General features: G+C 42.0%; 1 protein-coding gene across 6 annotated transcripts in view; it reads left to right on the top strand.

Annotated features, from left to right (window-relative positions):
- Positions 1–16831, top strand: part of ESPL1 (extra spindle pole bodies like 1, separase) — a 65107-nt gene that overhangs the window by 9417 nt on the left and 38859 nt on the right. For 2 of the 6 annotated variants that reach the window (XM_027858381.1, XM_027858377.1), the window contains exons 1-6: positions 9660–9741; positions 13717–13809; positions 14097–15164; positions 15436–15540; positions 15713–15833; positions 16695–16831. In XM_027858381.1, the coding sequence (XP_027714182.1) occupies positions 13729–13809; positions 14097–15164; positions 15436–15540; positions 15713–15833; positions 16695–16831 (1512 nt within the window). In that variant the 5' untranslated portion in view covers positions 9660–9741; positions 13717–13728. Of the gene's footprint in view, positions 1–9659; positions 9742–13716; positions 13810–14096; positions 15165–15435; positions 15541–15712; positions 15834–16694 lie in introns of those variants that run through there. The other 4 variants (XM_027858379.1, XM_027858378.1, XM_027858380.1 and 1 more) reach the window with 3 other exon arrangements.

The raw sequence follows: 16831 nt of genomic DNA, 5'->3' as shown, positions 1-16831 counted from the left end.
GCTAGCAAGATCTTTGCAGCAGGAGTAGATACCAGAGTGGCTCCATGATTAAGCCTGGGGCAGGAGGGGAGGGGCGCATTGTGGTGGGGTAAGGATTGGTTTGTGTTGGAATATGCCTCTCCGTAGTGAGTTTGGCGGCTGGTAGTATTTAAGGGACTAATGTTTTCCAAAGTAATTAATAGGGCTGTTTGCTACCTTTTGGGTCTTTTGGTTTTGTAAATTCAGCTGTAATTTCTCTACATGTGGCAAATAATTCCTCTTTTGGGGGGATTTTTGAGAGTGGGGACTGGGAAAATGTTTCATTATATTCCTATACTATAATTTGTTTAGTCATACCTCAGTTTCTGGACGACTTTGTTTCCAGTTTTGGTTTTGGGTTTTTTTTTTTTGGCTATAATAAAAAGTGCTTCTTTAAATATTTTTGTGCAAATGTGTTCTTTCCTTCTGATTTCCTTGAGGTATATGCCTAGTAGCAGTAACACTGGCTCAAAAGGTATGCAGTTTAGTAACTTTTGGGATATTGTTCCAAATTGCTTTCCAGAATTATTAGATCATTTCAAAGATAAACTAGAAGGGCATTAGTGCTCCTTGCTCCCACAGGTTCCCTCCTGCCTCCCCAACAATTGTCATTTTCAGTTTTTTCCTCTTTCCCTTCTCTTCCTTTCCCTTTTATCTCTGATAATCTGATGGGGATGAAATGGAACTTCAGAGATATTTCAATTAGTAATTCTATTATTGTTAATAATTTATGACATTTAAAGTATAATAGCTGTTCACTTATATTTCTTCTTATAATAACTACCTGTTCAATCCTTAGAACATGTATTGGGGGAATAACTCTTATTTTTACATATTTGAATCAATTCCCTGTAGCTTGAATAGCATATCTTCATCAGAGAAATTTGTTGTAAAGATTTTTCCCAATTAACTGTATCCCTTCTAATAGCAACTGAATTGATTTTGTTTTCACAAAAACTTTTCAATCTTATATAATCAAATTATCAAATTAACTTCCCATAATCTTTTCTACACTGTTTTTGGTCAAGGGCTCTTCTTCCTCTTCATGACTATAACTGGTATTTCCTTCTCTGTTTCTCCAACTTATTTAATGTTATGTTTTACATCTAGGCCACGTAATCCATTTGCAGCTTGCTGTGGTGTATGGTATGAGGTGTTGGGCTAGATCTAATTTATGCCAGATTGTTTTCCTGTTGTTCCACCAGTTGTCAAATTGAGTCCCTATGCCATAAACTGAGGTCTTTGAGGCAAACACTATGCCACAGTGTTTGTTTGCTTCAGCATGTTGGGTAACTAATCTATTCAAATGATCGACTTCTCTATTTTTTAACTAGTACCAGATAATTTTGATGATAACTACTTTGTAATATAGTTTGAGATCTGATACTATTAGGTCTCTTTCATTAACACTTTTTCCCACATTATATACCATGACATTCTTGACCTTTTGTTCATCTAGATGAATGATATTATAATTTTTCTAGTTCTATCAAGTAACATTTTTCTAGTTTGATTGACATCTCATTGGATCCAGAAATTAATTTGGTAGTATTTTTTTCATCATATGAACAGTCTACCCATAAACAATATTCCTCCAATTATTTGTCTATCTTTATTTGTGTTAAGAATATTTTGTAGTTTTATTTACATAATTCCTATGTGAGTCTTAGTAGGTAGTCTTCCAGGGGCAGCTGGGTGGCAGAGTGGATAGAATTCTTGTCCTGCAGTTAGGAGGACCTGAATTCAAATCCGGCCTCAGACACTCACCAGCTGTATGACTCTGGGCAAGTCACTTAAACCTAATTGTCCCCCCCCCCAAAAAAAGAGGTAGTCTTCCAGATTTTTATATATTCTGTAGTTATTTTTAAAATAATTGTTTTTCTTTTTCTCATAGTGAGGGAATTAGAATAGCAAGTGGTAATGGGAATTGAGTGAACCACACTGACTCCATCTTTTTTTTTTTAGATGAAACCCTCTTTTATAGTTAAATTTTATTATTAAGCTCTACCCACTTGAAGGTGTGGGGAGACACTCAGCTTGGGCAAAGCCTGCCCAGATGGACAACAGCCCTTTATTTCTCCTCAAGTAAAGTGTCTTGTTAAGTCCCTTGAGAGTGGAAATGGTTTCATTCTTTGTATTTGCATCCCTAGTACCTGGCAAAGTCCCTGGCATAATATATAGTTAATAAATACTGATTGATTGATAGTCCACTGAAAAGAGCACAGGACCAGGAGTCAGAAGACTAGGGTTCTAATCCCAGTTCTGCCACTAAATGCATGACCTTAGACAAGTCATCTGTGTCTCAGTTTTCCTAGTTGTCAAATGGGATGACTCCATCTTGTGACTCAATTCTTGAGCTAGCTCAGTTCCATTTGTATTCAATAGATTCCTATTCATAGATCCTATGGGTCTAGTCCAATTTCTGTCTTGTGAGAAAACTATTCAATTGTGGGAATTGTGAGAAAACCTTATTGGATTGTTTGAACCGACCCCTGAGTAGCTGGGAAACTGGACCACCTTTATCTGCTGCTTTAAAGACCTTTAACTAAGGACCTAGGTTATGCTGACCAGAAGTATAGTAGGATCTGAAGACTGATACAAGGAGTTTTCTCATAATTATACATCTCAAGCAATCCATATGTCTTATCTGAAAACTGGCCCCATACTGGTCAATGAGTCATCGTTTTCATGTTCCTTTGCTTGAATACAGACATGTGGGGGGAGTGAGACATCTCTTTTTCTGATTTCAGGGAATTGTACCTGTTCATTCTCCCCATCCCAACTTGGAACGTCCCTATTCTTTCCTCCATTAGAAATCAGATTACCTAATTTTGTATCTTGGTTAATTGTTTTCTTTTAATTAATTGAAATTATTTAATTGTTTTTAATGCATAAAAATCTGTCTCCTTCTAAATTCATAATCCAATGCCAAAACTGAGGGGTGTGGTCCTGATTTGTTAGGCAATTAGCAATTAGCATTACTTAATAAACTGATATACTTAGAAGCTCAAACCTTTGATTCCTCAGTCATTTCAGTCAATCCTCCTGTCACAATAGGATTTGCTGGTGATGTGCAGAGAAGCTGATACTTTATGTGGGTTTATTTTAAAACTTGATACTTTGCTGAAGTTATTAATTGTTTTGGTTAATTTTAGCTAAATCTGTAGAGTACTCTAAACCAGGCCTGCACAACATACAGCCCAAAGGCTCCTTTTGTTATGCTAAAGGATTTCAGATAGCCCTTGAAAAATGTAGGGTTGCCACTACACCCTCTGTCCTGTGACCTTCAGCAACCAACCATGGTCAGTCTGTCTCTAGTCTAACCTGTCTTCAGGCTAGAAGAAGTTTAGCCTATTTTAATTTTGGCCCCTACCTGCTGCCAAGTTGTGCAGGTCTGCTCCAAATAATCATATTATCTGGGGAAAAAAAAGGTGATTATTTGTTTCCTCTTTGCCTCTGCTTGTTTCATCAATTTTACCTGCTACATAGTCCTAGAACTTCCACCATGAACTCCTGAGCTTTTGTGATGAGGTACAGAGGTTAGGGGTCCTGGAATCCCAAAATCATGACACGAGGGTCCTGTTCAAAAGAATTCGACCCAAGCCTTCTTTCATCCAAAAACAAGGTTTATTGAAGATTCGCCATATTAGCTAGACTCTTAAGAAATCTGAGCATAAGATGGACCTTATGTACAGAAAGCCTGTGGGAGGAATCTAGGAGTGGCCAAGTAGTTTGGGTGATGGGAGGAGGGGCCTAAGGAGATCTGGATGGGAGTGGCCAGTAAGCTGGGGTGAACAGAACTCCTGGGACCTGGACAATGGAGCCTAGCTAGGATTAAGTGTGGGAAGTGGCCAGGGGCCATAGGGAGGTAAGACAACGGAGGGGAAATTGGATGTAGCCACAATGAAAGGCCAGTTGATGGGATGAAAGTCCAGGGTTTTTTCCTTTCTGGGTCTAGATCCCATCCTCATCATTTGGATGGTTGTCAATATTCAGAGACCTACTGATCTGCAATTCCAGTCCTATACTTGTAAATGGTTCAGACTGACTACCACACTCTCCTATGGGTACCCTCTGTTTCCTAGGAGCTTCTCCAACCTAGGCCTAATCATTGAATGAGTGTCACCTCAGTCAAACTGAGACCTGCTAAAGACCTTAGCTTTAAAAAAGGCCAAGGTCTTCCACTGCATCTGGGGCCATCTCCAGGCATTCTGATGTGAATCTGGCCACTGGACCCAGATGGCTGCAGAGGAGAAATGAGGCTAGTGACTTTGCACAGCCCTCCCTCACTTAAATCCAATTCACTTGCATGTCCTGGCATCCCCTCCATGACGTCATGGTCCTCTTCAAGAAGGAAGGAAAAACAAGGAACCTCTCCAACTGGAGTATTGTCAGGAGCTGTCTTTCCCTTCAGCCCTTCCCTATTGTCTGCACTGAGGTTCCCCAGTGTCTGGAGGCACTTTCTTGAGTTCCCTAACTCTTCGGTAGTTCCAAATGGCCAACAGAACCATCATATTATGAATTTTTATCCAGCTCTCACAATGACTCTATAACAGAAAAGCAGGCCCTTCTCAAAGTCTACTTAACTGAAGGTCTATCATTGTATTTCACTGACTCTTTTCAGAAATCTGACCAATTCCCCCAATGGAATTGTGTGTGGAATTTTGATGCACTGTTTGTAGTGCCTTGATCATTCCCTGGGGCTTTTTTTTTTTTAATTAAATTTTTTCTTTTCAATGCACAAAAAGCCATATTTTTCTTTCCTACCTCTCCCCTCCCATCGAAAAAGCAAACAAAGGCCCCTGTAACAATACACATAGTAAAGCAAAACAAATTCTCAGGTTGATTATGCTCCCACCTCCAAAATTTATATAGATATAGATATATAGATATGTATATGTAGATATATACACACATACATACACACACACATATATACATATGTACACAGACCCATACATATATTTATATATGTGTATATGTGTATGTGTGTGAAGTGGTGTTCATAGTGCCATACTACAGAATGGTATCTCTTTTTCCACAGTCTCTCCAACATTTTTCATTTTCCTTTTTTGACAGCTTTCTAAACTGATGGGTATGAAGTGGAATCTCAGAATTGTTTTAATCTGCATTTCTCTGATTATTTGTGATATGGAACATTTTTTCATGTGGCAATTGATAGCTGATAACTAACTTTAACTTAACATATCCTTTAACCATTTTATCAATTGGGGAATGGCTCTCTTATTCTTATAAATTTGAATCAGTTCCCTACATATTTTAGAACTGAGATCATTATCAGAGAAACTTGCTGCAAAGACTTTTTTTTTCCCATTTACTTGCTTCTTTCTAGTTTTAGTTTCACTGGTTTTGTTTGTGCTAAAACTTTTTAATTTTATGTAATCCAAATTGTCCATTTTACCTTCTGTGATCTTCTTTGTCCCTTGTTTGGTCATGAACTCTTTCCCTTCTTCATAGATCTGATTATGTGCTTTCCTCTGCTTCTAATTTGTTTACAATGTAGTGTTTTATGTCTGAATCATGTACCCATTCTGAACTTATCTTATCACACATCAATGTGAGATGTTCCTCTGTTCTTGGCCAGCCTGCTTTCCAGTTTTCCCAACAGTTTTTGGCAAGTAGTGAGTTCCTTCATATAAATTTCATTTTTTTCCCCCTAGCACAATAAGGTAATCTTTTGGTAGTTTGACTGGTGTGGCATTCTGGGGCTTTTCTGTAAAGAGGTAAATTTGAGTGTGGCGTTTGCCCTTGCTTGGTCACACTGAGGCTCCCCTGACTTGTTCTGTGAACCTCTACTTCCTGGGGCGTGCTCCCCCACCCTGGTTCTTTGAGGTTCAGAGATCTGTATCATTAGGGCCCTTTCTAGTATCTCAGGATGGAGTGTTAGAGACCTCAGAGTTCCTAGACCTGGGCTGTCCTATTCTGAGCACTGTAGCACCAGGATGATTGACATCTCTATGGCCTGCCAGCTGCTATTCCCTGGGGCTTCCAAATTCCCCTCACCGGGGCTTTCCAACTACTGTGGGGGGGCTTTCTCAGGGGAACCCTCCCATGATGCTGCTCCACCCCTTGCAAGCTATACATTTCCTTTTATTTCCTTTTCTGATTTTCCTGGGTAGTGCTGTTGTTGGCTTTGCTAACGGTTGGGCAAGTCCTTTCCTATTCTCGGTAGGCCAATGATTTACTTTCTGTGCAGTTTTGGGGCAGATGATGTCACTTATAGTTTCTCATTGGATTTCTCCATCATTATTCAGTCTAGTGTGAATTTCAGGGTTCTGCTGGAGTAAATACATGGGAGCTAGGTGCTTTGCCTTCAGTTTAGATGTCCATCTTGGCCATAACTTCCAATAAACTGGTTTTCAAAGGGTTGTCATGAGGATTAAATGAGACAACATAAATTCTTTTGCAAACCTTAAAGAACTACATAAATGTAAGCTATTATTATTCCAGACACAGAGAACTCCCTGCTTCACAAAGTGGAACTTCTGGCACTGAGCTCAGTTCTTTTTCCAACTCAGAAAGTAGACTGAGACTCTAGCTCAGGAAGAGTCTAAGGTATACAAAAGGCCTTACCCTTACCCCAGACCCTTACCCCAGTTAGAAATTGTTTGCTTCCAAAGTCCATACCTTAGGCAGAGTGGATCCTGGCAGGGAAGCCATACTCTGAGAAATAGTTTTCTCATAACACTTCAGCAACTGTCATAGCATTCTGACTCCTAGTTGGCTAGATCTGTGTCAAGCTCCAAAGATTTGCTGGTATTTATACTCTCTTGGGGCAGCTTGGTGGTGAAGTGGACAGAGCACTAGGCCTAGGGTTGGGACGACTCATCTTCCTGAGTTCAAATCTGGCCTCAGATACTTACTAGCTATGTGACCCTGGGCAAGTCACTTAACCCTGTTTGCCTCAGTTTCTTCTTCTGTAAAATGAGCTGGAGAAGGAAATGGCAAACCATACCAGTATCTCTGCCAAGAAAATACCAAACAGGGCCACAAAGGGTCAGACACAACTGAACAAACAGTTGAAGAAATGAGGCAAACATAGGGTAAGAGACATGCCTAGGGTCACATAGCTAGTAAGTGTTTGAGGCTCTGTTTGAATTCAGGTTTTCCTGACTTCAGGCCAGTGCATCTAGCAGTCCATCTGCTCCTTATTACCTCCAGGATCAAATACCTGTGTTTGATTTTTATTTTATTTTTTTTTTCGTGAGGCAGTCAGGGTTAAGTGACTTGTCTAGGGTCACACAGCTAGTAAGTGTTAAGTTTCTGAGGCTGGATTTGAACTAAGGTCCTCCTGACTCCAAGGCCAGAGCTCTATCCACTGGGCCACCTAGCTGCCCCTTCTGTTTGATTTTTAAAGCCTTCTGTAACCTTGCCCCTTCCTGCCTTTCCAGGCTTCTTATGTATTTATTTTTTTGTTTTTTCGTTTTTGTTTTTTGCTAGGCAATGGGGTTAAGTGACCTGCCCAGGGTTACATAGCTAGTGACTGTGGCAAGTATCTGGATTTGTCAAGAGGCTGGATTTGAACTCAGGTCCTCCTGACTCCAGGGTCAGTGGTCTATCCACTTCAGGCTTCTTATTTATTAAAACCCATTACATATTCTATGATCCACTGACATTGGCTTCATTGCTCTTCCTCACATTAAACTCTGACTCCAGGCTTTTTCACTTGCTGTCCCCTTCCTTCACTCCCACTCCCACCCTGAAAACTCTTTCCTTTCTCTTCTCTGCCCTCTAGCTTAGTCTCAGCTAAAATCCCAACCTTCTGTAAGAATGCTAGTTCCTTCCACTTATTAATTATCTCCTATTTATCCTGTCTCTATCTCATAGCTGTTTTCATGTCTCCCCCATTCGACTGATAGCTCCTTGGAGCCCAAACTGTCTTTTACCTTTCTCCGTATCCCCACAGCTTGCCTCAGTGCCTGGCACACAGTAGGTGTTATATAAATGCTCATTCCACCACTCCTCTCCCCCCCCACTTCCCCCAATTTAGGGGCTAAGCTCCTTGAGATCAGGGACTTTTACCTTTCTTTGTATCCCCATTGCCTGGCACATAGTAGACATTTAATAAATGCTCATGCCTGACTGACTTGAATAAATAAAAAATTTCAAGTCAGTACAATTAATAGGTAATGCTACTACAAAGCAACATGTGGGAATTACCTAAATACAGATAACCGGAACCAACAATTAGCATATGAATAGGTGGGCAACATTCAATAAGTTTGTATCTCATGCAAATGAGCAGAAACAATCGAGAGTCCTTAGTTTATGGTTTTAGGCTTCATTAACTATCACAAGCACATTTATTGTATTTGAAGTTCTATGAAATACAGTGAATTCATCATGAGAGTATTCTCACTGAGAAAAATTTATTTTTGACTTTTATTGATGTCTTTTGTTTTCACATCACCTTTATTTCCAAATATACCCCTGCCCTTCCCCTAGCTAAAGTCATCCCTAGTAACAAAGAATTTAAAAGAGAAAAGGAAAAAAACAAAACAAAACAGTTCATCATAACTAATCAACACATTACATGTAACATTCCACATCCATAACTTCCCACTTCTTCAAAGGGAGAGCAGTGCATTTTCTCTTTTTTTTCAGGGTGAAGCTTGATCACAGGGTCCAGTTTCAGGCTTTTGTTTTTGTTGCTTTTATTCCCTTTTCTATTGTTGTGATCGCATTGTATACTGTTTACTTTATTCTGCTCATTTTACTTTGCACCAATTTGCATGCCATTTTTCATATTCATCATTTATAAAGGCACAAGTAATATTCCATTACACTCATGTATCACAGCATTCTTAGCCGTCTCCCAACTGAATAGCATCTTCTTTCTTTCCCGACCTTTGCTTCTACCGAAGGTGTAGTTATGAATATTTAAATATTATGAGACTTTTATTTTGATGTTTGGCCTCTTTGAGGCATAGTCGTAGCAGCACAAGACAGCAATAACAAAAAACAGTTTTTAGAAAATGCTAAAAAGCTAGACTGGCTAGCAAGAATTTTTCTAAGAAAACAAATACAAATATTTGGAAATGAGCGTTGGAAAATTAAAGAAAAAAGGAAAACCAGCAAAAACCAGCTCGAAATAACATCCAGCCCCAAACTCAATTATTAAAAGAAAAAAAAATCTGTTTGCAACTCTTGTGTCACTGAGGCTCCAAAGGCAGAGAGAGACAGGGAGAAGAAAAAAGAAAATGATCCTACGAAGTCCAGGAAGTAATAGGCCCAGGATTCACAAGCAGCATTAATTCCAATGAAAAAATTATTTTTAAAAATCAAACTTTCCTTCGCTCTGTTGCCACTTAAGCCTCTTCGGCATTTTCCTGCTCCGAGAAGGGACCAAGTTTGCAGGAGGGGAAAGGTCAACTTTCTTATAAGAGAAAAAGTAACGGGAGAGAGAGAATTCAATTTTAGGGCTCCCCACCCCAAACTGCGAAAAGTAAGCCCCACCCTGAAGCTCCCCAACCGGCCTGGGGAGGGGAGGGCACGTATTGTGATCACGTGCTCCTGACAGGCCTAGGGATGAGGAACTACGACTCCCGGCATCCCATGCGGGTCGCGCCTAAATGACGATGGCACCCGCTGATTGGCCGGCCTCTGATATTTGAATGAAAGGCTGGCGCGCGAAGAGTATGGTACCGTCTGGTCGTGTCTCTGAGCTCTTCTTTTCCTTTGGCTCCCTGACCCCGACTGAAGGCAAGTGGGGGGCTCCTTTTACCTCCCGGATCTTCGTCTTACCGTTGGGGAAAGTAGAGAGGGCAGCGGGGAGGGGGTGGTTTTCTGGAAGCTTGTTTTGCATGAGGTGGTGGGGTCAGGATGAAGGGGGAGGCCGAAGTTTTGGCCTAAAGTGAAAGAGACCGAGGCCAGAGTGACTCTCCCTCGGCCTGGCCGCTGAGCCCGGGTGTGGATGGAGCGTCTGCTGGATGGGGGAGGGGCGGCCGTGGGAGCCGGGAGGTGGGGAAGGGGGGCCGGGTGGGTGGGTGTCACCTGGGCGCTAAGGGATGAGCCGCAGTGCAATACACTTATGTGGACAAGGCGGGTCCCCTAGTAGCCCTTAAGGGGCAGAACTGCCTTCTATAATGACATCTCGTTCTAATGAATCGTTCAGCCAATAAAACATTGATGTTAAGCCCCTACTGTATGCCAGGCACTTCTAGATGGGAGGAAGGTTAAAATCTACAGGCCTTGGCAGCAGATTGGATGGGGGGGGGGGGGCAGGCAAGGCAGTGAGGAGTCAAGGGTGACACCCAGGTTCTGAGCTGGGGTGACTGGGAGGATGGTGGTACTGACCCTCCACATAAATAGGGAAGTTAGGAAGAAGAAAGGGTTTTGAAGAAAAGATAATGAGTTTAGTCTGGACATGTTGAGTTTAAGATGTCTAGGAGACCTCCATTTGGAAATGTCTAATAGGCAGTGGAGATGAGAACTGGAATCAGCAGAGAGAATGGAGCTGGATAAGTGGAGATGAGAATTGAAACCATGGGAAGTGATGAGATCACCAAAGGAAATAGTATAGGGCTAGGGAACAGGCATACTTTTTTTGTAAAACGACTACGTGGTAAATACTTGGGTCTTTGTGGGCCAAGAGGCAAAATTGAGGATACTATGTAGGTGCATATGTAACAAGAGAAAACAAACTTCCATCACTTTTTTGTTGATGAGATTAAAAATATAATAATAATTGGGTTCAGGTTTTTATTTTTTAATACAGGTCTATTAATGAGTAGAATGGAATTCTTTTCCTGGGGGATCATGTTTTGCTTAATTGGGGTCCAAAGTGTTCCCTCTCATTAAAATTGATTGCAAACATTCATCAATTAATGCTGATCTGTAATGAGAATTTTATGTATTTCATCTTTGAAAATGTCTTTTCACATGGATAGGTATGCCAAATACTGATATGAATCCAGGAGCATATGATTTTAATTGAGCCAAAAGGCTGAAAGTCTTTAAACTAGTTTGTTTTCTTTGGACACATTTTTTCAGCTGCTGTAAACACATTTAAGATTCAATTAACTTTCTTGGCTAACAAATGAGGCACTTGGAAACTTTTCGTTTTTAATTTTTGTCAAGAAATTCTGCTTTCAGGGGGCAGCTAGGTGGCACAGTGGATAGAGCACCGGCACTGAATTCAGGAGGACCTGAGTTCAAATCCGGCCTCTGACCAAACACTTGACACTAGCTGTGTGACCCTGGGCAAGTCACTTAACCCCAATTGCCTAAAAAAGAAAAAAAAAAGAAATTCTTATTTCATTTAAAGTTTTCTCATTTTTCTGACCATTGCTTTCCTGTGAGTTGGGAATATTGTGTGCTTAGTCTGGTAATGTCAGCATATATTCTTTTAGTACAGGTATAGTGTTATTGACAGTTAGATGGCTCAGTGGATAGAATGCTGTGCCTGGAGTCAGGAACACCTGTCCAAATCCAGCCTCAGACATTTACTAGCTGTGTGACCTGGGCAAGTCACTTAATCTTAGTTTGCCTTAATCATCTGGAGAAGAAAATGGCAAACCACTCTGCCTTTGCCAAGAAAATCCCATGGACAGTGTCCTTGGGGTCACAAAGAGTCATACATGACTGAACAACAACAATAGTGTTATTACCTAATACATAAAATGCCTTGTCTTTTAATTCAATATCAAAATAAACCACACTCCACTGTTCCTTAAAAGAGCGACATTTAAAGTCCACTTTTTTGACAAACACTGTTAAATTATAACTGTGTTATTAAATGTCAGGAAATAGTATTATTTTGATTTTTTTTTAACCACTTAAAATGTTTTTAAAAAAACCCCATTCTTAGCTCATAAACCTACAAAAGCAGGCTGCCAACTTCTGATTGCAAAAATAGAAGAGGACCCAGGACAGAGTCCTGTGGGACATCCATGATTAGTGGGCATGATGTGGATGAAGATCTAGCAAATGAGACTAAGGAGTGGTCAGTCAGATAGGTAGGAAGAGAACCAGGAGAGAGTAATGTCATGAAAACCTATAAAGAAGAGTATCAAAGATGGTGATTGACATGTCAAAGCTGCAGAAAGGTCAAGAAGGATGAAGCTTGAGAAAAGGCTATTAGGTTTAATGATTAAGAGATTATAATTAGTAAGTAATTTGGAGAGCAGTTTTGGTTGAATGATGAAATTTTTGGTTGAATGGTGGATCGTAGAGAGTGAGCTACAGAGATGGTCATATTCTTGATCCTAACATCACCCACGAATGCTCCACTTTTGTGTTTATAAACTCTGAGATTCTCTTATCTGATTACATTTTCTTTTAGCCTTGTAACCCCAGAGCCTGTTCTTCCTCACTGTGATCTCCAATCCCTTGACCCTTTAGATCTTTACCTGGTCATCATCACTGCACTGTCTACACTCTCATCCCTTCCCCATCTTGACTGCTTAGTGAGCCACTTCCAAGTCTACACTTTCCTCTTCTCTTGAATTCCTTGCACCCATATCCTATCCCCAGTCATGCCTTCCTAAGCCTCAGCCCTGAATGGGTCTTACTGTCCTCTGTCTTCATTCCTACTCATGTGCTGCCAAATAAAGCAGGATGAAAGAAATAAAATCATGTTGACTGGATCGACTACAAATTTATGTTACATAAACTCAACTGGGCTCTTAACTACAGTAAGTCAGTCCTTTTTTTTTTTTTTTTAAAGTCAAACCTTTTAAATGTCCCTAATTGATTGATTATTCTACTCTCCACCTCAGTTCTTCTGAATCTTTTCATCCCTCCTCAAATCTTCCATTCCTATTACCTTCTCAGCTAGAACTTTGCCTCTTAGTTCATTGTAAAAATGGAGAAAAGAGTTTTCTTCATGGGTGGCAGCTAGGTAGCATAGTACAGGACCTGGAGATAAAAATTCTGCCTCAGATACTTATAAGCTGTGTGATCTTGGACAAGTCACTTGACCCCTACAGTCATCATCTGTAAAATGGGGATATTAGTACCTACCTCACAGGGTTGTTGTGAGGATAGAATGAGATAATATTTGTACTTTGTAAACTTTATTGCACTGTGCTAGCTGCTATTATTATTGTTGTTGTTACACCTCTGTAAGATAAAATTTCCAAGCATTGTTGTCAAGCCCATGTGAAGAGACAGATTCGGAAGCATTAAAAGACTCGCCCAGGGTCACACGGCCCCCTCAGTCAGCTTCTAGTTTGGAAGAAGGTTACACACACAATTCGCAGTATAACCAATGCACAAATAAACCTAAATAAACATGGTATTGCTTCAGAGATGGTTCTATGATCCCCACTAGGACGTCATCCATAGCCCTTGCCTAAGTAAGTTACTGAATTCTTGTGTAGCCGAGTCCAAATGAATTTATCGCCTAGTGGCCACCTATCTTGTGATTAACTTTTTTTGAATTTATTTAGGCTAGTCCCTGAAAGACATGCCAGCAGGGCAGTATCTGCTAGAGCCAATGTCTCATTTGTGTAGCCTTCAAAGTGAGTGAGGGTCCTACTTAATAAAAAGAGGAATACTAGGTGGGTGTAAAACAATCTGATCTGCAGTCTAAGTGGGAAAAGGCCATTCATTATCAATGAGAGATTGATAGAAGGGATGACATGGGTCTTTTTGCATACTTACTTAATATTGAGTCTATCTTTCCATCTAGCTGGACCTAGCTAACTATCCTGAATCCTTTTTCTATTTTGGCAGCTCATCTGAGCCATGAAGAACTTTAAAGGAGCAGACTTTGGAAAATGGATGAGCAGCCAAGAGGAGGCCAAGGCTTTGCTGGTTGAACTGAAGGTTAGGGTCATTGGTGGGCCAGGGTACTTTCTGCCTTTGAGAGACTGGAATGTCTTCCTGAGGTTTTTACCAACCAACGTTGAGTAGTATTATCGGTCAGAGAGGACCTGAGTCGAAAATGAGATACCAAGCTGGGGTGTCTTGGAGGTTAAAACCTTTCCCCTCCTTTTTGTTAAGTTAATAAGACAAAAGATAGACATTATTACTGAATGCCCTGATATCCAGCCCCCTTTCTCTACCTCCTTCCTTCCCTTGGTGACCTAATTTACAAACTCCTTTCCTTTCAGGAGTTCCTGTCCAGACCTCTGGATAGCCCCACAGGCCGCTCACTTGCAACAGAACAACGACTGGCATGTGATGGCATTCTGAGGGCCTGCAACCAGCAAGTGGTGGCTGGGCTGGCTTGCCCTGAGCACCTGGGCAGCCTCTTAGAGCTGGCAGAGTTGGCCTGTGATGGCTACTTGACAGCAACCCCCCATCGCTCACCCCTCTACTTGGAACGGATCCTTTTTGTCCTCTTGCGGAATATTACTGCCCAGGTGGCCCCAGAAGCTATTCGTCACCTGACCCAATCATTGCATGCCTGCCTATTGCAGCATGTGCCTGTGGGTGCATCCCAGGATTACGAGGCTATTGCCCGAGGCACCTTCTCTTTGCTTTGGAAGGGGGCAGAAGCAATTGGGGAACGACAATCAGCCTTCTCTGTTCGCCTGTGGGCCCTGAGCTTCCTGGTACTCCTGGAAGATGAAAGTACCCCCTGTAAATTCCCCCTTTTTGCTTCTCCAACGGCTTGTCAAGCTGAAGCTGCCTGTCGGCTCTTTGAAGCTAGTGGCCATCGTTTGAGTGAGGCAGATGCCTGCTTCCTCAGTGAACAGCTCTCTACCTGTGTGATCAAAGTGCTGGTTGGTGAGGAAGCCTGCCCCTCACGTCCTCTCTCTCCCTGCAGGGCCCTCTGCCTCCTAGAGCTCACCTTAGAACAGTGCCGGCGGCTCTGCCTGAGCAACTGCTGTGATGAGGCCACTAGGGCTGTGCAGGAAGCCCATGGTTATCTAGGAAACACAGACCTGGCCCCTAGCCTCCAGCTGTGCCTCTTTGGGGTAGAACTGCAGAGGTTGCTGGCAGGAGCCTGTGGGGCAGTGGGTGAACTATTGCGCAAGGCTGCAGTTACCCTTGGCTTTGGGGGCAAGGGCCCACTGTCCTCACTTAGGGCCCTTGTTGAGACTTGCCAGTTCATCGTCTCCGTCCTAGAGAGTAATACCCCGAAAAAGTATGATGTGGACACCATCCTAGGCTTTTCTGCCTTCTTGGGCAGATACTGTCATCTTCTTCGCCAACTTCGGGACAGTGTAAGTGATGTAAGTAGGGGGAGTGGGTTGGGGAGGACCCATCTCAAACTTCCTGCCAGCTGAGGGTCTCTGATCAACTCTGGGAACTCTTACTCTGACCTTGACAGGCTTGTTGTTGGGCCACATGTAGCCAGCTGGCAGGTGAGATATTCAGAGTTGGCAGTAGTCATTCTCTCCCACCTTGCTGCCTCTCTCCTGGTCCTTCTTTTCTCTAGCTTGGGCTCTCCCTTCATACTTGCTTCCCCATTAACTAGTTTTCTGCTGCTTCTTACCCTTGTAGACTCCTGTGGATTGCCCTAAACAGCATCAGGTCTTGGCTCAGATGCATTTCCATGGGCTCCAACTCTATACCAGAATGGTTTATGATTTCTTCAATGGTTCTAAGGTACTCTTGGTTTGGTGCAGCTGGGTGATAGCTCTTTTCCTAAAAGTATTGCTTTGGTCTTGCTTAAAGGACCCAAATGGACAGGTTGAGTATTGTTGTTGCTGCTGTTATTTCTTTTAAGTGGTGGCAGGGGTTTCTCGCATTCCCTAATCTCACCCCTGTGTTTCTTTAGGTAACTGATTTGCCTGACCTGACCCAGCTAGTAGAGAGTTGTCACCGTGCTGTTGTCTGGATGCTGGAAGCTTTAGAGGGCCTGAAGGACCAAGAACAGGCAGAGTACCTTGGAATCACTGGTCAGTGCTTAGGTGTTCTCTGTTAGGGTGCTCATGGAAGGTATCTTTCTGCTTGTTACATACATACTGTGACAGGTATGTCCACATAGAACCTTTCCTAGAAGGCTGGCCAAGCAATCGACACTTCCTATGGGCCTTTGTCACTGTGGAAGTTAGGAAAGACTGTAGAAGTAACCATTCTCATCCCTGAATCTTACAGGCTAAAGAAGTAGAGAGGAGTTTTCCATGTACAGCCATCCTTTCAGTTATCCATGGTAATAGAAATAGAACAGTGGAGTGTTTAATGAAATATGTTACATATAATTGAGAGTTCACGTAGTTGAAAATCCTGCAGATGTAGAGAATGAAGAACAGGCTAAATATAGTGCTAATCTAGGAAAACTTGATGAAGGAAGCCAAATCCTTTTAAAGGGAGATGAGAGAAAGAGTTGTTGGCACATGAAAAAAAATCGATTTTAGCCAAACTGTGCAATGTCGAAGGAAGTTGTTTGTTTGCTTTTTAATGAGACCTGTGATTTTATTGGGGCACATATCTCCCTGGGAGGAGTACCCTTCATCAGTGCAGCATTTAGGCACCTGCAATTTAGTCTTTTTGGGTTTCCCAGGCATGGAGAGGTTAAGTCAGTTGCCCACGGTTACACAGCCAGAATATATAAGGAAGACTTGAGCCCAGAACTTGCTGACTTAGAGGTCAGTTTTCTCTCCATGTGCCACACCACTGATTTTACTTAGGGAGAAGTAAATTTGCCTAACTGGAGTGGTTTGCTCAGGCTCAGATATTCCCTCCACCCCATTTAGCAATTGAGACAGGAGTGGGGAATGGGAATTGGACTTCTCATATTCTTTTCTCTTGCCTGGCAGCCTGCTGCACCGGTCACTTGGCCTATAGGTTCTACAGCCAGAAGCTCTATACTGAGGCCAGTTCTGTCACTGAGCCTTTCTGTCAGAAGATAGGATTGGCAAAGCCTGGAACATACCCTGGAGTGCCTCCAGAGAAG

Source organism: Vombatus ursinus, unplaced genomic scaffold (assembly GCF_900497805.2).
Source record: "Vombatus ursinus unplaced genomic scaffold, bare-nosed wombat genome assembly UNPS02012958.1, whole genome shotgun sequence".
In the NCBI taxonomy this organism is placed as follows: Eukaryota; Metazoa; Chordata; class Mammalia; order Diprotodontia; family Vombatidae; genus Vombatus; species Vombatus ursinus.
This window is presented reverse-complemented; position numbering and strand designations above follow the sequence as displayed.